Source organism: Thrips palmi, unplaced genomic scaffold, assembly GCF_012932325.1.
Source record: "Thrips palmi isolate BJ-2018 unplaced genomic scaffold, TpBJ-2018v1 HiC_scaffold_11, whole genome shotgun sequence".
In the NCBI taxonomy this organism is placed as follows: domain Eukaryota; kingdom Metazoa; phylum Arthropoda; class Insecta; order Thysanoptera; family Thripidae; genus Thrips; species Thrips palmi.
The window spans coordinates 1,131,677-1,155,219 of NW_023144622.1; the positions used below are offsets into that span (position 1 = coordinate 1,131,677).

Consider the following 23,543-nt stretch of genomic DNA (forward strand, 5'->3'; position numbering starts at 1 on the left):
CGACAGAAAAACAGACAGTCCCTCAAAAACACCACATCATGACGTGACTACACACATCGGTGCAATCGCACACAGAGTGGTACGCGACGCGGCTCGACGGCCAGAACCACCTGCAATACTGCAACTGCATTATTTTTGGCACCTCCGCGCTCGTGCCTGTGTGTGGGTGTGTGCGTGAGAGAGAGAGAGTGAGAGAGAGAGAGAGAGAGAGAGAGAGAGAGAGAGAGAGAGAGAGAGAGAGTGGAGCGAAGGCGAGACCGTGTGGGTGTGTGAGTGAGAGGGTGCATGCGTGTGTGTTCGCGTCGTCGCGACGCCCCCGAGGTGCGGGCAGGCCGCGCGCAGGTAGGACTAGAGACCTAGAGACTGACCAGGTAGGACCAGGCGCTATACTGCGCTATAGTACGCGGCAATGCGCGGCTATGCGGCACACGCACGCCGCCAGGAGGAACCGTTCGCTTCCTGCCGAAGGACCGAAGGAAGGCGCAGGCGTGGACGGACACGCACTTTCGTCAAGACACACACACACACGCACACACACACACACACACACACACACACACACACGCGCGCGCGCGCCGGAAGGGCGTTGCGTGGCGGGCGGGCGCGTTTTCGAGTTGCGCCACGGTCGCCACGCACGCCGAAGGCGCTCTTCCCCAGCTTTACGCACTGCGAGGCGGGGCGGGGCGGGGCGGGGCTCGGCCTCCGATCGGGCGGGGCGGCTGCAGGTGAGAGCGGCAGCCTGCGAAGACGCGCGCGCTGACGATCACGACACCGGAAAAAGTAACCGGTGCGCTTCGATGAAAATTTTGAGCCGCGGTGGCGAAAAAGGGGGTTCGACAAACTCATCATTGCCCCGTGTTCTATACTTGATCCGTCGGGTAAGACCTGTTGTACTTTATGAGATCGCCAATAAGCACGGCGTCCCCCATCCCTCCCTGCCCCCTCCCCCAACCCAAACCCCCTGAAGCCCGAAGATACTGCCCCTTTCGGATTCAATTACGAGGGCTGCTGGCAAGGGACCCCGGGAAAGAAAGGGGATAAAGAGTGTGTATGTGTGAGTGAGAGAGAAAGAGAACGAGAGAGAGAGAGAGAGAGAGAGAGAGAGAGAGAGAGAGAGAGAGAGAGAGAGAGAGAGAGAGAGAGAGAGAGAGAGAGCCTGTCAATGTGAGTGAGCTTTAGCCCGAGGAACAGAGCCGGCCAGGGCTCCCGAGGGACTCCGCGGCAGTGTAGGTACAATCGAGTCGAAAAGCCAAGCGCGCGGCAAACGGCGTCGGCGACGTCCACCATGGCGTCCACGGGGAACAGGGGAAGTTGAACTTTGGCACGACGGCAGAGCGGACGTCGCATTTCTGACCGCAAAGCCAGCAGACTGATTCCGAGAGTCGTTCTCGTCGCCCTGTCTGGTGCACCTTACGGGACGCCCTATGAGTGCGAGAGAGACAGAGCGACGAAACCGACTCTCGGAATCAGTCTGCGGTCCTTTGTGGCAGGAGGCCCTCGGCGTGGGAGGCTGCGCCGGGCTGCGCCGGGCTGCGCCCTGGCCGCGCTTTGGCTGCGCTCCGTGCATATTGGAACAACCCGTACACGGTCATCCGACCCATTAGCCCAGTCCATCCCGGACGGCGCCCGTTCGCAGCCCGTCCGCCCCGAGCCCAAGCAGGCCGGCATCATGCAGGCCGGTCCGCGCTGCATCGGCCGCATCGCGGGGCGCACCGCGCAGCGCGTCCACTGCACTTACGATAAGCTCTCGCCGCGTTTGGCGGGCCGCGGCCAGCGGACCCACTCCGAGAGTCGTCGCTCTGTCTCTCTCGCACCAACACGGGACGCACCGTGAGTGCGAGAGAGACAGAGCGACGAAAGCGACTCTCCGAATCGGTCTGCCGGCCAGGACCAGAAGGGGCGTTACCCAAACAAGGACCTGCATCAGACAATGACGCGAGTAACGTTTCCCTTGGCGGTCGTTATTGAGCCGTTTGTCTGTGTGTGTGTGTGTGTCTTTTTCGTTCGTAAGGAATTGATTTCTGACCACAATTACAGCCTAAACATTATTCCTGCTGTGGCTTCGGTGCGCGGGGCGGGGCGCGGCGGGGCGCGGCGAGGCTGACACACAAATCAAGCCCCGGCGGGCCCTACACCGCGGCCCCCTAGTACCGTTTAGTACCGTAATTACCCAGCAGGCCGCGCTGGCGGTGCAGGCACGGTTGCAGGCACACTGCAGACAGCGAGCATTCCATCGGCGGTGTGACACCGGTAGTGCCTCGGCTCGTGCAGTGTACAGTCAGCCCGTGGCGCCGCCGGTACCCGCTGGTACCGACCCGACCCAAAGCCCCGCAAGACTTGGCCGGCGGCGGCGCGGCTTATGTCATCAGCCAGCAGGCCCAGCCGGCCCGGCGGGCGCGCTTTTTGGCGCCACTTCGCCGACGGGTCAAGTCCGCCGCTCCGCCGCGCCGCGCTGCCTTGGCGTCGTACAGCCACTCCGCGACCTCGCGTTCGAAACGATATTACCATTTTTCGCAACCGTCACGTCACTGCAAGGCGCACTGAACCCAGTCCCTGACGGTCCCCGAGGTGCACAGGGGGTGGCGGTGGCGGCGAGGCGCGAGAACCCCTACTGTACCTTCGCCGAGGCCGAGGCCACGGCCGCCTCGCTGGCCATGCCGGTGGGTAATCCAATCGAGACACTGTCACTTTTTCACACGCGTCCGAAGCGCGGCGACGCGCGGCCGCGGAGCGCGGAGCGGAGCCGCGAAGCAGCAGGGTAGGCTAGGCCGGCGCGGCCCGCCTCCCCGCCGGCATCACATAGCACTGGCGGTAAGCAAAACACACCGGCCCACCCGGCCGGCCTCCGCGCGCCCGCGACCGGCGCGACGCGGTGGAGGGGGGGACCGCGATCTGGCGGCGATCTGGCCGCGAGGTGGTGGCCAAGGCCGGGATGCTGCTTGACGCCGCGCCAAGCACGCGGACGCGGCGACACGCGCGGACCTCCGCGGCGGACACGCAGTCGCGCGCCTGCTGCAGCGTGCAGCGTGCGCCTCCGCGGCGAGGCCTCCAAGGCCCGGTCGCGGTACCGGCTCCGGCGAGACTCGTCCCGTCCGCCCGTCGCCGAGGCCCTCGCCGCTCGCTGCGCCGCCGCACCGCGCGCCGGGCCCGGCGGGTCGCGGCGATACCCCACGCTCCGCGCGCCGGCCTGGCGGCGCGCTCTGGCGGCGGCCGCGGCAAGCAGCGCGGCGATACCCCGCGCCGCCCGCCCTCCCCGCGCGTCCCTCGTCCGGGGACGAGCAGGCCGGCCGGCCATGCACTGTCCTGCACTGTCCCGTAGATCGCGGACTCGGCCAGCAGACTGACTCCAAGTGTCGCTTTCGTCGCTCTGTCTCTCTCGCACGCACAGGGCGTGCCGTGAGGGTGCGAGAGAGACAGCGACGAAAGCGACTCTCGGAATCAGTCTGCAGGAACTAGGCCCACATAGAGGAGGGCGTAATGGCAGATATTAGTGCGCCGTCCCACGCGCCGCCCCGCCCCGCCCCTTCCCGTCGTAGAGGCTCCAGCAGGCGAAGATGAGTGCCCAGAGCGCAACACACACACACACACCACACACACACACAAGCGCGAGATGTAATCATGCAAGCGTCCATAATCAATAACGCTTCACGTGGGCGTGGCGGGGCGGGGCAGGGCGGGGCACGGAGCCCCCGCCGTCGTCGTCATCGTGGTCCTCTTTGTCTTTGACGCCATCCCCGGCTATCCATTACCCTTTGAGCTGGTGCACACACGCGGTGCGCGCGGCCCTCTCTGCCGCCCCACCCCAACCCCGCCATGCGTTCGAGTGTCCTATCCCGCCCCGCCACCGCCACTATAGAGCATTCGCTTCGGTCGCGATTGGGGATCGACCTGCCTCGATCGCGTGCTCGGGGCGACTACGACACCTCGTTGGCGGAAACTCTCTCCTTCTCTCTCTCTCTCTCTCTCTCTCAATCTCTCTCTCTCTCACACACACACACTTGCAGTGTCGTTGCGCACCGGTCTGCCCCGCTAACGGGAACGTTGCGGTGGAGGGGGAAGGAATCAAGGTGAATATTGGGTTTCGCGGGGCGCGAGGCGGCGACGTCGCGACGAGCAAAGGGAACCGAGGGAACGAACGGGGCAGGGCACGGCAGGGCACGGCAGGGCACGGCACGGCACGGCATGGCACGGCACTGCACGGCAGGACACAGCCCGGCCCTTGGCTCGGCGGCCGCAGCGCGTACAGTCGCGCACAGTCGTCGTCCTGCACCGGCATTGGGTTACGTCGCGTTGACACGGCGTGCGGCCTGCAGGGCGGAGGGGGGAGGGGGCGGTGCTAAGGGCGTAACTGCCCCGTGCTACACGTACCCGCTGACCATCGGCACCACACACACACACCGCAAACCTTGAGCCAGATTGACAAACACACACTCACACACACACGCACACACACGCCGCGTTTGAACAAGAACGAACCGCAAGCTTGACCGTCATGCGGTGGTGCACACAGTCGTTCACACACACACACACACACACACACAACGCACCTAGCTTATCACACGCCCGAGTTCCGGCCGCGCTATTTCTGTCCGCTTTACGGCGGTCACTGGGACGCGGCACATCTGGAACCGAACCTAGCCTGACCCAAGTGGAAGGACTAGAAGGAATATAGGTGCCGACTACGCTACAAACTCCAGTGTGTGTACGTTGGCAAGCTTGAGGAAGCATGTCAGCATTGGCAGAGAGCTTAGAGCGCCATGCGAGGCACCGAACGCGTTCAACGTCGCCAGTTCCCCGAGTCACCTCTCTCTCTCTCTCTCTCTCTCTCTCTCTCTCTCTCTCTCTCTCTCTCTCTCTCTCTCTCTCTCCCACGTAATGCCCCTCGAGTGCGAGAGAGAGACGCTGGGCTGGGCGTGGCGCACGGTTATCAGTGTCGCTTCACGGCGACGCTAATCCCACAGTGCCTCAGCCCCGCGCAGCTCGGCGCAGCGCCACCAGTGCGAGAGAGATAGCGTCAATCACTCGGCCTGCAGTGCAGTGCCTTGCAGTGCCAGCGAAAGGCTGATGCCCCCGCCGTCTTAATTGACTACCTGTGTATCATCGGCAGGCAGGCAGTCCTCGCGGGGAGAGCGGGGAATTCCCCCAAGGCGCGACAGAGACACATACACCCCTCAATCTCTCTCTCTCTCTCTCTCTCTGTCTCTCTCTCTCTCTCTCTCTCTCTCTCTCTCTCTCTCTCTCTCTCTCACTCAATCACACATTCAATAACTAACTCACTCTCCCACATAAAACATTATAAAAACTGCAAAATCTCTCTGTCTCTCTTTCTCACTCTCGCGGGGCGTTCCGAAGGCGCGTGACAGACAAAACAGCGTTACGTTATTATTGCACGGAGCGTCCTCCTCTGCTCAGACAAGGCCATTGGCATGCCGCACGGGATGCAGCGGCGAGGCGGCATTTCCCACTAGGGCAGTCCGTCTTCGCACCCCCCCCCCCTTTTCCCCCGGTAATGAATTCCAGCTACACCAATAGCGCGCTGGAGCCACGCATTTTTGAGGCCCCTCCTCCTCCTGGAACCATCCTGGAGGCATCCTGGAACGCAGAGGACCCCTTGAGGAAACAAAACGGTCGATGCATTTCTTGATCTATGCTAATTGCCTCCGGAGGCGCCCCCGGCCCCAACAGACTGATGCTGAGAGTCGTTTTCGTCGCTCTGTCTCTCTCGCGCTTGTACGGGTTCCCCCGCGAGTGCGAGAGAGACAGAGCGACGAAAACGACTCCCGGATTCAGTCGACGCGGCTCGGCCTACAACGAGTATTTGCCTCGCTCAGGGTGGGCCGAGCGGTCGGCCTGCTTGGAGTGGGCGGCGGGCTGCAGGCCGATTCCGAACGCTGCTGTCGTCGCTCTGTCTCTCTCGCACTCGTCTAGTGTTCCGTAGGGGGTGCGAGAGAGACAGAGCGACGAGAGCGCCGCTCGGCACCGGCCTCTGCTGAGCACACACTCAGCCAGAGCCAATAGGTCCAAGCAGCCCGGGGTTACGCCGTCTCATCTCGTGTACAATTTCGAGGGGAATCACAGCAGAGAGCAGCCATGGATGAGTTCACAGCAGCGGTCGATGCGCAAACATCAGGCTTGTCCAGCACAACCTGAGTGTTTCAAATTTCAACCGCGTTGCCACGTGACTTGGCGCACGTGTTTGAGTGTACTGTACTTTTTGTTCTTGATTTACATTGCCGTAGGTTAGGTTAGGTTGAGTGAATCCGAGTGAATGGATTTTTTTTGTCGCCGTCCCACTGTGTGAGTCCATGCATGTAAGTTCTAATCTCAGTTGGCACTAAACCGAACGGCATGAGATACCGCACCGGAAAAAATAGCTCCGAGTATCATCTGATAAAGGTAATTGGCTAGGAGCGCCTGGGCAGATCTTGAAAATAAATTACCATGTTTGGATCCAGTCCAGCGACGGCGGTGTAATTGTTCCTCCAGGTGTTCATAAGTTCCTCCCACATTGTCCAGCCGAGCAACCAAGCCAAGACGATTACACCGCGCTTCGGGCGCGCGGTTCAAAGCGCCATCAATGCGTTTATTTGCTTAATAATCACCGCTTGCCGGTCTGGCGGCCACAGCTGCACTGCGGGTCTGGCCCTTTTACGAGCTGCACTTACCTTGGTCTCGCACGCCTTGTGGCACACGTATTTGCACACTGCAACAAAGAACCAATTCGTGACGGACGGGCCAACACTGTGGGGCAGAAGACCGGCGGAGGCGGCCAAAACTCCAGACTCGTTTTGAGCTCCAGAGTCGCTCAACAGGACTCGAATCCCGCTTGTGACCCGACCAATGGATTCCTCGTCCGGAGAGCAATCCATTGGTGGGGTCACACGCTCGTTTCGAGTACCATTTAGCGACTCTGCAGCTCAAAACGCGTCCGGGATTTTGACCGCCTCCACCGGTCTTCTGGCCCACTGTGCGACGTTCCCAACTTGTCAGGTGATACGCGGCTCGGCTAACAGTACGCACGAGCGGCGCTAGAGGCGCCAAAGTTGGCAGTGAAGTGGCCAAACTAGAGAACACCATCTCACTTCGCGGGCTTCGCTGTCGGCGGAGCGAGCGAAGCTGGCAGCAAGACGGAATTCGATTAGAGTCCCCGTCAACACGTGGATTCAAATGCAAATGAAATGGCCCAAAAGTTGCCGTTTTATTTCTCTTATTGGCCGTTTGGATAAACAGCAACTATAACCAATTGATTAATTGCAAATAGTCGTGCGCGGAGCCACCGTTAGTTTCACGCGAAAAAAGAAAACTTCAGAGAAAAAGATTACTTATACATATTTTTTTTATATATCCGAATGTTACCTCTGCAGCAGCTGCCGAGTTGGTGGATGGGCTGGTGACACAGGTGGCATGGTCGCGGCTTCTTGAAGACTTTGGCTCGGAAGATGTGGTTCTGAGACTCCCCGTCGGGCTGCGGGCAAAAACGAACCGGTCACCAACCATTCTACGGAATCGTACTATAGTCGTGCAAATTTTCGCAGGTATTGGCGCCTTTTCTTCATGATTTCCGGAAGGATTGTGGCACAGAATCGTGCGGCGGAACAACAAAAAAAGGGGCCAAATCTTGTGTCAAAAAAGCGCAAAATTCTGAAAGTTTGCACGATACAAAACAACAACACAGATTTCTACAGTGCTTTCAAAATGGTCTAACTTGTTTCAAGGCAATTTTTAATGACCATGAAAACCACAAACGCGAATATCGGACACGCGGCTGTGGAGCCACGGGCCAGCCGGCCACCCTGTCAGCACACTGCAAATCGGTTCCCTCAACTTTTCCGCTTCCGTCGGGGCGCGCGGCATGGCACGGCACGGCGAGGCACGGCGCGCTGAGGTCAGCCGTCTGCCACGTCGCTAACCTCAATACCTTGACCGTGTGCACGGTGCTGCACCACTGCAGCTGCACCACTGCAGCGCTCCCGTTATCTCGCCGTTACAGTGTGCCGGCCGGTGCGGTTTCGCAATCACAATCAGAGGGCGACATGTCGGCCCGAGCAGGCCGAGCCATGGAGGAAGAACTTGGCGCTCGCCGCTCGTCGGTGCCGTTTCCGACAAACGTCCAGAGTTCACTCATTCCCTTGCAAAGGGCCTCTACTGGTCATCTTTTGAAGGGCTTCCCTTTGTGAGGGTTGACGCCGCCTGAAATAGCCAAAATATTTCATATCTCTCTCCTCTCTCTCTGTTTCCATGCATCGCGGTTCATGCGTGCCCGCCAGGCAGGGTGTGACGGACGGACGGACGGACGAACGCAGCGCAATAACGATTTCCTTCGACCGTATAGACCGTAGTAATTGGCGAATTGTCAACGCCAAAGAGAAACGCAACGCCTTCAATGGACCGAGCGGCCCCGTCGTACCGCCAGCAGACTAATTCCGAGAGGCGTTCTCGTCGCTCTGTCTCCCTCGCACTCATGGGGCGTCCCCTAAAGGTGCGAGAGAGACAGAGCGACGAAAGTGACTCTCGGAATCAGTCTGCAGCACCACCCGCACCAGCCGGGCAGGCAGGCAGGCAGCCAGCCAACGCCCCGGGGCCGGCAGGAGTACCCACGGCACGATGTGTGCATCCATTTCGCGCGGCACATGGACCGTGGGACTGCGGGGGACGGGGTGCAGTGTTGACCCGCCCGAAGGCTGCAGCGAAGGAAGGGGGCAGAGAGAGAGAGAGGGGGGGGGGAGAGAGATGAGAGAGAGGAAGAGGGAAAGAGAGAGAGAGACAGAGAGAGAGGAAAAAGGGGGGGGGGGGAGGTCGTGCCCATGACACGCGTCAATCGATTAAAATACCGTGCACACAGCCTCGCAGCCACGACATCCATCACGACACCCTGTGTACCCAAGCCCCGGCTCGGCGCCGCTGGTGCGACCAGGGTGCGACTCGGCCGCGCTCGGCTCGGACTCTCGGACACGCGGTGTATGACGTGCAGCAGGTCTCCGCCCGCGGTGCCTCGGCGCGCACCTCATCGAGATGCACAAAGAGAACACGCCGAATGAACAATGAGTTGAAAAGGGCAATCGTCTGAACCGATAAGGTGAACTCTAATCTGAATCCGAACTCAACGCATCCCGCGCACCGCCCTGACCACTCGATTGCAATCGGAATTTGGGCTTCCGAACTGCCAGCGCCAGCACCGTTCGGAGTCCGCTTGCAGTGCACAGTGGGCCAGAAGACCGCTGGAGGCGGCCAAAACTCTTGGCGCGTTTTGAGCTCCAGAGTCGCTGAATGGGGCTCGAACCGAACGTGTGACCCCACCAATGGATTGCTCTCCCAACGTTCGGTTCCAGTCTTGTTCAGCGACTCTGGAGCTCAAAACGCGTCTAGAGTTTTGGCCGCCTCCACCGGTCTTCTGGCCCACTGTGCAGTGACGCGAGCGTACCGAGCCACTTCCGGGAGGACACCACGTTTTAGGAATAACGCACGACCGCAGCCTTGGCCGCGCGTCGGCCTCTCGGTCGTGAAAGTGAAGGCACGGACCAAACCGCACGCAGTGTCCCTGTGGCGGGGCGGGGCCGGACCCCCCACAGTCCGACACGGCCGACGCGGCACGGGACTCGCTGTGGCTCGCTCATAAATACGGCAACAATTAGCAACGTGAATGACACGGACTGCCCGGGGCAACGCCGCCAACGGGCTGACCGACGCCATGCCGTCGTGCCCGGCGCAGCGGCGCGGCCAAGCCGCCAGCCGTGCGCCTGGTGGCGCCTGTTCCCATCCCTCCCCTCCCCTCCTGCCCTTCTCCCTCCCCTCCCTTCCCCTCCGCCCCCTCTCCTCCGGCGCCGGCAATGTCTGAGCGGCACGTCACGTCTCAATTCGCGCGGCACGCTCCTAGACGCGATTACACTCGCGGGAGAGAGAGAGGGAGAGGGAGAGAGAGGGAGAGAGGGAGGGAGAGAGAGAGAGAGAGAGAGCGCGAGAGAGAGAGAGGGAGAGAGAGAGAGAGAGAGAGAGAGAGAGAGAATGAGGGGAGAGAGAGAGAGGATGAGCGCACGTCATTGTCTTTCCACACGAACGGCAATCAATGGACGGTACTCGAAGCACTCGAGAAGCCGCCGCCGCCAGCTTGAGCCCGAAAATAACAGCCCTTGCAATAATCCTTTGGCGGCTCTCTCCGTCTCTGTCTCTCTCACTCTCTCTCCTTGCGCGCGTGCGATGTCTGTCTCACTCTCTCGCCGCCGCACGCCGCGCCCCGGCCAGCCCCGGCGCTCTAACGCGGCCTTGATTAAGATTTACGGGGCGGATGTAAGCCGGGCGCGGCGGGGCAGTTTTACGCAGCCGCGCTGCTTGCGGCACGGCCTGCTTGCCCGGGGCTGGCGGAGGCTCCAGGGATGGCGGCGGCCCACTGATTCCGAAGATCGCTCTGTCTCTGTCGCACTCGTGGTGCGGCCCGCGGGGGTGTGAGCGAGACAGAGCGACTCTCCGGGACGGCTTCCGCGGCCGCCATCGTGTGGCAGTTCAATACCACCGCGTGCTGCTAAATATCGGCGAAAGTGACACTAGCGCCGCGGCGGCGCACAGTGGGCCGGAAGACCCGCGCCGACGGCAAAAGTTCCAGACGCGGTTTTGAGCTCCAGAGTCGCTAAGCAGGACTCGAACCGAGCGTGTGAGTTCACTAATGGATTCCTCGTTCGGAGAGCAATCCATTAGTGGGGGGGGGGGGGTCACACGTTCGGTTCGAGTCCCAGCGACTCTGGAGCTCAAACCACGTCTAGAATTTTGGTCGCCTCCACCATCGGTCTTCCGGCCCACTGTGCGGCAACTACGCTGATGGAAAGGCTGGTGACGGGGCTGCAATGTAAGGGGTTCGAGTGGAACAAAGAGGGACCCTCCCTCCTAGAACGAGAAAGAGACCGAGAGGGAGAGGCGCCGGAAGCAAGATGTGCAAAGAAAGGCGAGGGGTCGGGACGCTTAGCCGCGAGGTCAAGGGTCGTAAAGGGAGCATCAAGGGGAGAGGAACTGCAGCGTCGAGGGCAGAACGGCCGAGCGAATCGGAAGAGCAGCGAGTCGCTCCGTCTCTCTCGCACCCTTACGAAGGGCACCACGAGTGCGACAGAGACAGAGTGGCGAGACAACGCTGCTGGACCGCTCCACAGTGGGCCAGAAGACGGTGGAGGCGGACAAAACTCAAGACGCGTTTTGAGCTCCAGAGTCGCTAAATGGGACTCGAACCGAACGTGTGACCCCACCAATGGATTCCTCGTGCGGATATCAATCCATTGGTGAGGTCACACGTTCGGTTCGAGTCCCATTTAGCGACTCTGGAGCTCAAAACGCGTCTTAAGTTTTGTCCACCTCCACCGGTCTTCTGGCCCACTGTGCGCTCGCCGGCACAGGGTGGCAACCCACGGCGCTGGCGACCAGCGTTCGACGAGGACCAAATTGAAAGCGTGGGCGGGAAGGCCAAGTCGCTTGTGCGATGACCCCGTTAACGGCGCCGCCACCCCGCGTGCCTAATTCAACAAGTTGTGTACGGACTAATTTATTCCATTCCCCAGACTGCCCTGCCGGTGGGTGCCCGCCCTGCCCCCTGTCTAATCACTTCCCCTAATGAAGGGCCCGTTCAGTTCACCACCCGGAGCAGCCCCCAGCAGACTGATTCCGAGAGTCGTTTTCGTCGCTCTGTCCCTCTCGCACCCGTGTGGGACGCCCCGTAAGTGCGAGGGAAGCAGAGCGACGAGAACGACTCTCGGAGTCAGTGTGCTGCAGCAGCCCTAGCGCGGCGAGCGCCCCATCAAAGACCCCCAGGCCGGCGCGATCCCTTATAAATTCCCCCGCAAACGGCGAAGGCGAAAACAGAGTAAATCAGCGCCCGGCTACTCGGGCTACTCGGGGGCAGGGCGATTACACTTTCGATAAAATGGGTGCTGCGGCCCTGCGCCCCTGCGGGTGTGGCGGCGCACAGTGGGCCAGAAGACCAGTGGAGGCGGACAAAACTCAAGACGCGTTTTGAGCTCCAGAGTCGGTAAACAGGGCTCGAACCGAACGCGTGACCCCACCAATGGACTCCTCGTTCTGAGAGCAATCTACTGGTGGGGTCACACGTTCGATTCGAGTCCCATTTAGCGACTCTGGAGCTCAAAACGCGTCTAGAGTTTTGGTCACCTCCACCGGTCTTCTGGCCCACTGTGCGGCGGTCTCCACCCTCTTCTTCTCGACCCTCTTCTCCGCGGAGAGCGACCATCGCGGCCGTCGCGGCGGCCAGCAGCCCCTCCCAGCAGACTGATTCCGAGAGCCGTTCTCGTCGCTCTGTCTCTCTCGCACTCATGGGGCGTCGCGTCTAGGTGCGACAGAGACAGAGCGACTCTCGGAATCAGTCTGCAGAGCCCTACCCTCGGCGGCGCCCCCACGGAGGCCCCCCCGTCGGCGATCTTGGAAAAGCACTCCACGGAAAAGCGGTGCATTCTGTAGGCGTCGCGCCGCGAGGGCGCCGAAGTATTTCCCACGCGAACTCGCAGGACTCTAGCATGTGCTACCTGCACCGCCGATCATTTTGTGTTGGCCAGCATGGCGGTGACTACACTGTAAAGGTCTTACGGTGAAAGGCTGCATCACCGTACGGTGGAGATTTTCTCATGATACAAACGAAATTCGTCAAAATATCTATAGGGAACAGTGACAATCGTAGTATGTTATAGAGTCAGCAGCACCCTCGGCTGCACCTCCATATTTTCATCATAAAATGAAACATTTTCAAGAGAATCTTCACTATACAACAATTAGAGTGCAGGCTCCACGTTCGCAACACCGCGGTGTAACCATGTAACTGCACCGCCAGTAGACTTGGAGTGCTGCAGTCGGTTAGCCTGAGTGGCAACCCCTCCGCGCTGACAGTGCCGACGCCGAACCCATCGGCGGCCTCCTGGCGGCATTTCCGCTTCCCCCTCCCCCCCCCCCCCCCCCGCCGAAGACGCCGCCAACGCGTCGCGGAATGGGGTCGTGTTTAGAGCAGGAGAAAAGCCCCCACGTGGCCCCACTAAGTAGTGCTGATGGTTTCCTAGATGGTGTGCAGCAGGGGCGTGAAAGGGGAGAGGAGGGGGCACCCTGCGGCACGCCGCACGGATAGCAGTGGGCGGAGGCGGTCAAAACTCTAGACGCGTTTTGAGCTCCAAAGACGCTAAATGGGACTCGAACCGAACGTGTGACCCCACCAATGGATTCCTCGTTCGGAGAGCAATCCATTGGTGGGGTCACACGTTCGGTTCGAGTCCCATTTAGCGACACCGGGGCTCAAAACGCGTCTAGAGTTTTGACCGCCTCCAACGGTCTTCTGGCAAATCCACCGTGCGGGGCGGCGGGCCGGGCAGGAGGGCGGAAGGCAGTCATACATCCTGGCCAAGGATGCCGCCTCGTGAAACAAAGCGGCCAGCACCAACAAAGGCCGTGTCACCGGAGGCCCCGCCGGGCCTCGCCAGAGGCGGACCCGGCGGCGCCAGAGGCCGGCCACAAAGGTGCACGCCGGGGGCACGCCACTGGGGCACGCCGCGCACGCCGGGCCGCGGCTTTCTTCGCGAGCAGGAAGGCAAGAGGTAGTAAGGTAAGCTAAATTTTTACTTTCCGCACTTTTAATTCTTTTTTGGGGGTGCGGAGTTTGTTTTTCTTCGGTTGCCTGCTGCAGTCCGCCCAAAGAAATAACTCCCCTTCCGAAACCGCAGGCAGCCGAAGCTCTATACCCCGGCGGCACGCTCGCTTGCAGTCGAATCAGGCTCCAATAACTGGCGGATCTGGGCAGGCCTACGCGTGCGTACACACACACACACACACACACACACACACACACACACACACCGGGGGGGGGGGCAAACAGCGCAACACAAACAAATAAGGCACCGAATCCTCGCCGGCCGTGCGAAGCCCCGCGGAGTGCGGCCCAAAACGAGGCGGGGGCTGGCGGGTGTTGAACCCGAGGCCGACAGCGTAGACCGACTTCTAAAGTCGTTCTCGTCGCTCCGTCTCTCTCGCACTCACGGGGCGTCCCGTCCTAGCGCGAGAGAGACAGAGCGGCGAAAACGACTCTCGGAATCAGTCTGCAGGCCGAAAGGCGCGGAGGAGTGCGCACAGTGGGCCAGACGCCGGTGGAGGCGGACAAAACTCCACACGCGTTTTGAGCTCCAGAGTCGCTAAATGGGACTCGAACCGAACGTGTGATCCCACCAATGGATTCCTCGTTCGGAGAGCAATCCATTGGTGGGGTCACACGTTCGGTTCGAGTCCCATTTAGCGACTCTGGAGCTCAAAACGCGTCTAGAGTTTTGGCCGCCTCCACCGGCTTCTGGCCCACTGTGGTGCGTCGCGCGAGTTGGCGCGTCATGTCGATGCAGCATGCAGCGCAGTCCAGACCGCGTCGCTCTGTCTCTCTCGCACCCCCACGCGACGCCCCGCGAGAGCGAGAGAGACAGAGCGACGAAGCTGCAGCACGGCGGCGCAAACCGCTTCGATTCGATCCCCTTCATGTCCGAGTCACTCCCAGTCACTCTCGGTGCCAATGTCCTTTTCCTCCTCCGCGCACCTTCGCCCGCTCCCTCTCTTTCTCTGTCCCTCCTGCGGGCCCGCCGGCCTGCACACTGATTCCCAGAGTCGTCTTCGTCGCGCTGCCTCTCTCCCACCCACAAGGGACGCCCCGTGAGTGCGAGAGAGACAGAGCGAGTCGGTGCGCCGGCGCGTGCGGCGGGCTGGTCAGTGTGAGCGGGGCGGGGCGGGGCGTTCTCGCCGCACAGGGCCGCTCTGTGCATGGAGCCGAGGCTAGCCGCCCCGCGCTGCAATAACACAAATAAATAATCCGCAGGATGAAAAGCAGTGCACTCGACTTTCGTGGCGGGGCGTGGCGGGGCGTGGCGGGGCGTGGCGGGGCGCGGCGGGGCGCGGCGGGGCGCGGCGGGGCGTGGCGGGCGCGGCGTGGCGGGGCGGGGCGCGGTCGCCCGGGCCTTCTTGGCGTGGGGGAGGACAGCCAGTGGCCGCGTCGCACTGCCGCGCCACTGCTGCCCGCTGTGACAGACTTACAGTGTAGGAATGTAGGCGACGCGATAAACGAAAGGCACTCGGCCCCGCAAAACAAAATCGACCTGTCCTTTATCTCGAGCAGGATTTACTCCCCGAGGACCTCGGAGGACTCGCGGGGCCACGCCCAGCGTCTGTCTCTCTCGCACTCGAGGCGCGTCGCCGCGTCGCCGCGGGGGTGCGAGAGAGACGGAGAGCAGCGCGCTAAGGCGCCGAGTGCTTTGCATGATGACGGCGTATTTCAGGATATAAACACTGAGCGACTGTAGTTTGCAGATTAGGTGGAGGCGGGCGCGGAGGGTTGGCGACCCGGACGGGGACCCGGGCCGGGCCCCCGCAGCCCTGTGGCCCTGAGCCCTGCGGGGGCCGAAAGGGGGGCCGAGATGAGAACGCGGGGGGAGGGGAGGGGGAAGCACTGCAAGCAGTCACACACACGCACACACACACAGACGGCGCCGCCTCCGGATATCACTTTTGCCGCGCCATTTGGGAGGCAGTGGTCATTGTCCGAGGGTGGATAAGGCAGTCCTGGTGGGCACTCAGGGAGGCGGGAAAGAGAGGGAGAGAGAAGGAGAGAGAGAGAGAGAGAGAGAGAGAGAGAGAGAGAGAGAGAGAGAGAGAGAGAGAGAGAGAGAGAGAGAGAGAGAGAGAGAGAGAGAGAGAGAGAGAGAGAGAGAGAGAGAGAGAGAGAGAGAGAGAGAGAGAGAGAGAGAGAGAGAAAGAGAGAGAGCAGCGGGCAGGCTGGGGCCCCGAAAGCCACCCCGTCCCTCATCACGAGTTTTTGTTTCCAGAGCCCGTTTCACAAAACTTCTTTTTCACGCCAGCCGCCACACTCCGAAAAGCCGTTCCGTCGCTCTGTCTCTCTCGCACCCGTCCGGCACGCCCCACGAGTGCGAGAGAGACAGAACGACGGAATGGGGCGCCAGCTTCGCTTGCCCGCTGTGCCCGCAAAGAGGAGCGCGTTACGCGTCCAGAACAAAGTTGCTGTTGCCCTGCGGCGCCGCTCCGTCTCTCTCGCGGCCGCGGGGCGCGGGGCGTTGCGCTTGGGTGCGAGAGAGACGGGGCGACGAAAGCGACGCAGCAGCCCAGCCGACGACGGCTAGGGCAGCGGTTCTCAACCTTTCTCGGCTCGCGACCCCAAATTTGTAGCCAAAAATTTCCGCGACCCCCAGGAAAAGTTTCGCGACCCCACGGGACCCCTCCTTTAGCATGCCACTGCGTCTGATCCGAGGCGGGCATTTTGCTCCCTCAACGGGCAATTGGTCTTTGGACCTTCCTTTAGCATGCCTCTGTTACGGAGTGCGATTATCAGTCTTAGTTTGGGAGCAGTATTGTCTCAAAGTTGCCAAACGCTCAAAATGTCTTTAAAAAATCATGTTTGGGCGATTTTTAGCAGCCACTGCGTCTGATCCGAGGCGGCATTTTGCTCCCTCAACGGGCAATTGTTCTTGGACCTTCCTTTAGCATGCCCCTGTTACGGAATGCGATTATCAGTCTTAGTTTGGGAGCGTATTGTCTCAAAGTTGACCAAAACAGGCACAACGATTTTTCAAAGACATTTCTGAGCGTTTCGGCCAACTTTGAGACAATACTGCTCCCAAACTAAGACTGATAATCACACTCCGTAACAAAGGCATGCTAAAAGAAGGTCCAAAGACCAATTGCCCGTTGAAGGAGGACGAAATACCGCCTCGGGTCAGACGCAGTGGCTGCTTAAAATAGGCCCAAAACACGATTTTTCAAAGACATTTCTGACCGTTTTGGTAAACTTTGAGACAATACTGCTCCCAAACTAAGACTGATAATCACACTCCGTAACAAAGGCATGCTAAAAGAAGGTCCAAAGACCAATTGCCCGTTGAAGGAGGACGAAATACCGCCTCGGGTCAGACGCAGTGGCTGCTTAAAATAGGCCCAAAACACGATTTTTCAAAGACATTTCTGACCGTTTTGGTAAACTTTGAGACAATACTGCTCCCAAACTAAGACTGATAATCACACTCCGTAACAAAGGCATGCTAAAGGAAGGTTCAAAGACCAATTGCCGGTTGAGGGAGCAAAATGCCCGCCTCGGATCAGACGCAGTGGCTGCTTAAAATCGGCCCAAAACACGACCCCAGCTACCTCGCCGCGACCCCTTAAAATTTTTTCGCGACCCCACTTGGGGTCGCGACCCTAAGGTTGAGAACCACTGGGCTAGGGCCTCAGTGACGCCCGGCCTGGCGGCCCCGGGGCAGGGCAGCCCGGCACGCGTCGCGTCGCGTCCTCCTGCAAAGAGGCCCCGAAAGTTTGGCGCCCGGGGCACGCCGGCCGGCCGAGGACGCCGAGGACGCCGTCGAGGCCGTGGGGAAATGAGCTGTGGGGGCCAAGGGTCTTTACTTGATGAGTCCTCGACGGGCAGGGTCGCGGCGTCGCCGGGCGTCGCGGCCCCACAGTGCACTGCCATGGCCCCACTTCCGCTAATAACTATGGCGGAATTTCTGCGCGCACACTCTTCCCTTTTCCCTGGCTGTCTTGTTTCCGGAGGCGAGGCGAGGCGGGGGGAGGGCTTGGCGGGGCGCGCACGCGAACGCCGGGTCGCTTCGTAAGGCGGTTTAAAAACAAAAGCAAAGTTTGAACCCGCGCGAAGCAACAATAAAAACAACAAGAGAAACATGCGCGCCGAAGCGTGGTCTTTTTTCAGCCACTCTGTCCGCTGACGACGGCGACTCAGCGAGACAGCTCCCCGATGGCCGAATGGGGCCGCCGCCGTCGCTTTGTCTCCCTCGCACTCACGGCGCGGCCCGCGGCGGTGCGAGAGAGACAGAGCGACGCACTGCAGTGGGCGACGTCGTGTAACGAGCCGAAAATGAGCGCGTCCAAGCGCGCGGCCTGCTTGTCGTGGCCGCGGAGCGAGGCTGGCGGTGCAGGGTGCAGCAGGCCCGCGGCCATTAGAGCTTGTTTTTGTTTTTTTTGTGTTTTTGTCTTTTTTTCTCGTCCCAGACCATTCATCCCCCTCATGTGCTGAAAGGCCGCCGAACTGGCCGACACGACCGCCAGCGAGCCAGCGAGCCAGCCAGCCAGCCCCTCTGGCTAAACGATACACCCAGAGTAAAAAGAAGGCCTCGTTGGGGGCAGCGGGGAGTTGAACTTCTGTCGTCGATTTCAGCATCGCGACGCGCATTAAATGCGCCGTCCCCTTTACCCAGGACTTGGCGGTCGGGCTCTCCGCGTCCGGTTGAGGACCGTGGTTCGAGTCCTGCCGCCGCCAATTTTATTTCCTTCTTCTCATAAAGCTTCCGCGGTTCAGCCTCCCTTTCACAGTGCCGAAAACGACTCACACTACGACTCGACGCGACTGGCGTTCCCAGCGGAAAAAGACCCTGTTAACAAAGTTGTCTTCTTTTTTTCCCGCGCCAGGTACTCGCGCCACGGTCGGCCGGAGCAAAAGATGAGGCCGCGCGGCGCGCAGCAGAGTGAAAACAAAACACTGGACAGCGCGGAGGGGAAAAGAGAGAAAAAAATTCAAAAAAAGCGGCACCGGGCGTAAATCTCTGGACAAATCACTGAGTAATTTTGTTGGTTAACGACTGTCGTCATAAAAGGCTGACAAGGAGCCCGGTCCGCCGATTCAAGGGGCGAGAAAGAGAAGAAGAAGAAGAAGAAGAAGAGGCAGTGGGTGTAGCGACTGCAGTGGCGCTGCAAGCTGATTGCATTCAGGCCGACACAAGACGGGGAAAAAACGAGCGCAAAAAGGCCGTTTCGAAGGGCGACTGCGGGAAAAAAAGGCCAGTCGCATTCAAACTGCACTCAAAAGGTTGCACTCCGCATTGCCGCTGCAGCAGGCCTACTGTGCTGCACCTCCACGCTCCGCACATGCAGTGCCGCGACACAAAAACGGGGAGACGGATGGCTGCAGGGGCGACGCGGGACACGGCGGACACGGCCAAGCGGATTCGACTAGAATTAATCCAACTCACGCCCACTCGGCGGGTGAGTCCCTCCGCGGACTTTGCAGGACGGCCTCGTGGGCCGCGACCGCTAGCCGGAGAGAGCGGGAGAGAGAGAGAGAGAGAGAGAGAGAGAGAGAGAGAGAGAGAGGGGGAGAGAGGAGAGAGAGAGAGAGAGAGGAGAAGAGAGAGAGGAGAGAGAGAGAGAGAGAGAGAGAGAGAGAGAGAGAGAGAGAGAGAGAGAGAGAGAGAGAGAGAGAGAGAGAGAGAGAGAGAGAGAGAGAGAGAGAGAGAGAGACGAATGGCGCCCGGGTCCCCCACGCCTTCAATGAGCCTCACGCTGGGCCGTTGGAGCGATTCCGCACAGAGCATCCCGTCGCTCTGTCTCTCTCGCACCCCTGCGGGACGCCCCGTGAGTGCGAGAGAGACGGCGCGACGCGAGGACGGACGCCTGCGGCGGCGGCAGAGCGCCTGCGAGGTAGGCCGTGCCGCCGCGCTCGCGTGCCCTGCGGGCTGGCCTATCCTCGTACCATTACCATTAAGGGCTAGACCACACATGATCGTATGCCATTTCGGGCCCGCCTCGCACGGCTCTCCGCCCGGCAAGCCGACCCCGCGAGCGGCGCCGGCGGCGCAAGCAGAGCCGGGACGAGAGCCTCCGCACGCACGAAAGCCCAGGCATAAGCTGAGGCATAAGCTCAGGCGAAAGCCCGAGGCGAAAGCCTGTCCAAGAAGCGCACCGTATTTGCGGCTTATTTCGACGCGTCGCCGCGCGGCACTTCCAGCCCATTTCCATTGGCCGCACTCTCGCGCCAAGAAGGTGCCGTGTGTGTGAGTGAGAGACAGAGACAGAGACAGAGAGAGAGAGAGAGAGAGAGAGAGAGAGAGAGAGAGAAGAGAGAGAGAGAGAGAGCGTGAGCGAGGGCGGCGGGAGGAGGAAGAGGGAGGGAGGGGCGAGAGTGCGCGTGCGTGCACAAGTTACGTGACAGTCCGATCGCGCACGCAGCGGCGCGCCAAACTTTGTGGCCCCGGAGGCCGTGATGGCGAAGGGTAGGCGCGCGAGGAAGACGATGCAGACGGCGAGGTCGGCCAGGAAGCGGGGATGGGACTCCTAAGGCGGCGAGCGCAGCGGGCGCCGTTTTCTGAATTTTTTACGTTCATCGCCTCCTCTTGCCGTCTTGCTCTCGCAAGGGCCGAGGGGATGGCCGCCCCGGGTCTACTGCAGTCTGCCGAAGTAGGCGCACAGTGGGCCAGAAGGCCGGTGGAGGCGGTCAAAATCCTGAGCGCGTTTTGAGCTCCAGAGTCGCTAAATGGGACTCGAACCGAACGTGTGACTCCACCCATGGATTGCTCTCCGAACGAGGAATCCATTGGTGAGGTCACACGTTCGACTCGAGTCTCATTTAGCGACTCTGGAGCTCAAAACGCGTCTAGAGTTTTGGCCGCCTCCACCGGTCTTCTGGCCCACTGTGAGCCGCAGTCCCCAGCCCCAGTCCCGTCCACATTCTACGTAACGCGGTAACGCGGGCCGCGGGGTCGGCGGGGCGACAGGGTCGACCATTCGAGTCGACGTCTGGCGGCCCGGGGAGGCGAAGGGAGAGCCGAGTGGCGTTTAGAGCGGGGGCGGCCGAATTGGCTATGGCACGGAGGTGCGGTGGGGCGGTCCGACTCCGACTCCAACCGCGGCACGGGGGCTGGCTGCAGACTGACTCCGGAAGTCGTTTTCGTCGCTCTGTCTCTCTTGCACCCATAGGGGACGCCCCATGAGTGCGAGAGGGACAGAGCGACGAAAACGACTCTCGGAATCAGTCTGCTGGCTGGCTGCCTGGCTGCGGAAGCCCCCGTAGGGTGGCTGCAGAACGGAACTGTGACCACGGACCCGAAATGGAGGAGGGGGGGGGGCGGAGGGAGAGAGGGCTGCGGGAGAGGGGGGGGGGCAGTGTGGCGGTTTCCGCCGGTAATTGACACAAAGGTGGAGGAAATCACAGCGGCGAGCTGCCGGGCGGGGCGGGGCGGGCCGTTTATATGGTTTGGTAGTTTTCACGGAGTTGCCCCCTGTGACGTCACTTCCCTTTGTCTGACACACACACACACACACACACACACACACACACACACAGAGGGAGAGAGAGCGCGAGATGAACGGTGACACACCAACACACAAAGCAGTCGCTCAATGAAATGAAGTCGACTGACTCCATCAGCTGCCCCAATGGGCCATGCAGTCGGCTGGCGGGCACACTGAAAGCTTGCCATGATTCGCGTCGCGTCGCGTCCACTGCAGTCTGCAGCACCGTATCGCATCGTGCCACTGCGCTTCCCCTGTCCGCCTGGTCCGCCAATCCCAGTGCAGTGGCGCCCGTCCATCTGGAGGGAAGCAGCGACGCGACGGCGGGGTTCGAGAAAATGCGACCAAGCCTGCTGCACCGAGCTGCACGTCTCACCCAACATCATCGCCATCGTCTCCATGATCATCATGATTATCATCGTCTCCATGATCATCAAGACCATCATCGTCTCCAAGATCATCAAGATCATCATCGTCTCCATGATCATCATGATCGACATCAACACTGTTACCATCGTCGCGGCTTTGACAGGCCACATCACTTCGAGCGTGCAGGATGCGCGCGACGCTGAGATCAAAGTGCAGTCCTGCACCGCCAACCACAATTCATGCAAAATGCCAAATTCAAATCTGAGGCCAAACTAAGGAATTCCAAGGCAGCTGGCGCATGGGGCCGCCGACGCGCCGCGACGCGGTTCCCGAGAGTGCCATGCCAGCCTGGGCCGCCCGGGCCGAGAGCCCCTCTAAGGTTGCGCGCTGCGGCGGGGCCAGGGCCTCGGCCAGGCCGGACAGCCGGGACAGCAGGAGGAATGACTTTTGGCGTGCGGCGCGGCGTGCTTGCAGTGCTGGGTGCCCTACGGTGCATCGGCACATGGGCGTGGCGAGAGGTGGGCTCATCAATCAGACACACACAGACACGTGCACTCTCTCTCTCTCTCTCTCTCTCTCTCTCTCTCTCTCTCTCTCTCTCTCTCTCTCTCTCCTCTCTTCACACACACACACACACACACACACACCATGCGCTGCCAACACACTCCTCCACCCGACAGATCGCTCATCTCCACGCGAACGCTGCTCTTCCCGCCGGCTCCACCTAGAGTCCGCGCCCCACCCCACCCTGCCCCACCCCACCCCGCCCCGCCGGCCGCCGCGCGCGCCCCCAGCGGGTTAACAAACACTTTACGGTGCCGGCTATCCGTGCTCCGCGCTCCGCCCCGTGTCCAGGCCCCGGGCCCCATTGGGTGCCCCATTGGGTGGTCCGCGGTCCGATCGGACAAATAAAAAGGGCGCGTCGTCGGCGCGGCCCTGCCCTGCCGGGCCCCGCGGCCCCGCTGTCGTGGTCGTGGTCGTCGTGGTCGCGGTGCTCCGTCGTCGGCGTCCTCGCAGCGCGATGACATAAATTAATGAAACGACCCCGGTGTCGCGGTCGGCAGGTCGGCACCGGGGGTACCGGGTTCGGGTCCCGCCGGCGGCCCGTGTTTTATTTTTATTCCCGAGACCTTCGCTTTAATTGCGTGGACCGCACTGCAGGCTGATTCCGAGAGTCGTGGCGCTGTCTCTCTCGCGCTCGCGGGGCGTCCCTTTTGGGTGCGAGAGAGACAGCGCGACGAAAGCGACGCTCGCAATCAGACTACTGACCCGGTGCCGGAGCGCAGCAGCGGGGCGCTGAGCCGCAAGCGTCGCCGCCACTTCGAACCGTTCCGATTTCGGCAACTGCACTGTGGGGAGACTGCACTGCGAAGTGCAAACTCGCTGCGAACGACCGCAACTAAGTTCGGTCATCTGCGATTGCCAGCAGCAGACTGATTCCGAGAGTCATTTCCGTCGCTCTGCCTCTGTCTCTGTCTCGCAGGCGGCGTCTCGGATAGGTGCGAGAGAGACAGCGCGACGAAAACGGTCTGCTGCTCGGCATCATATGCCAGCCATCCCCGTCCAAGCGACGCAGTGCGGCCTGCAGTTTGCCGCGAAACAGCCGAACGAACGCGAAGAGCCTCGCTCTGTCTCCCTCGCACTCACGGCGCGTCCCGCAGGGGTGCGGGAGAGACAGTCCGGAGCACAGTGGGCCAGAAGACCGGCGAAGGCGGACAAAACTCTAGACGCGTTTCGAGCTCCAGAGTCGCTAAGTGGGACTCGAACCGAACGTGTGACCCCACCAATGGATTGCTCTCCGAACGAGGAATCCATTGGTGGGGTCACACGTTCGGTTCGAGTCCCTCTTAGCGACTCTGGAGCTCAAAACGCGTCTAGAGTTTTGGCCGCCTCCACCGGTCTTCTGGCCCACTGTGCGGAGGCCGCCTCCACCGTTTGCCCCTCGGCAGCAGCACGGCAGCGCCCCAATGACGTCGCCAAAGTTTCCCCCACGGAGAAACAATCAAGAAGCGCGCCGAACGGAAGCTGCTGTCTTCGTCGCGCGCGCGGAGCGCGGGGCGTCGTGCAGGGGCGCGAGAGAGACAGAGCGACAGCGGCTAGCTCGGCGACGCGCACGCCGGTCGCGCAAATCGACAGGACGA

The 23,543-nt window shown here is 61.1% G+C and overlaps 1 protein-coding gene across 1 annotated transcript in view; it reads right to left on the reverse strand.

The window, feature by feature from the left end:
* LOC117639665 (tensin-1) overlaps positions 1–23,543 on the reverse strand; it is a 130,657-nt gene that overhangs the window by 65,940 nt on the left and 41,174 nt on the right. The window contains exons 3-4 of the mRNA XM_034375538.1: positions 7,357–7,465; positions 6,666–6,703 (exon numbers count right to left, since the gene is read on the reverse strand). Coding sequence (XP_034231429.1) covers positions 6,666–6,703; positions 7,357–7,465 — 147 coding nt within the window. The remainder of the gene's footprint in view (positions 1–6,665; positions 6,704–7,356; positions 7,466–23,543) is intronic.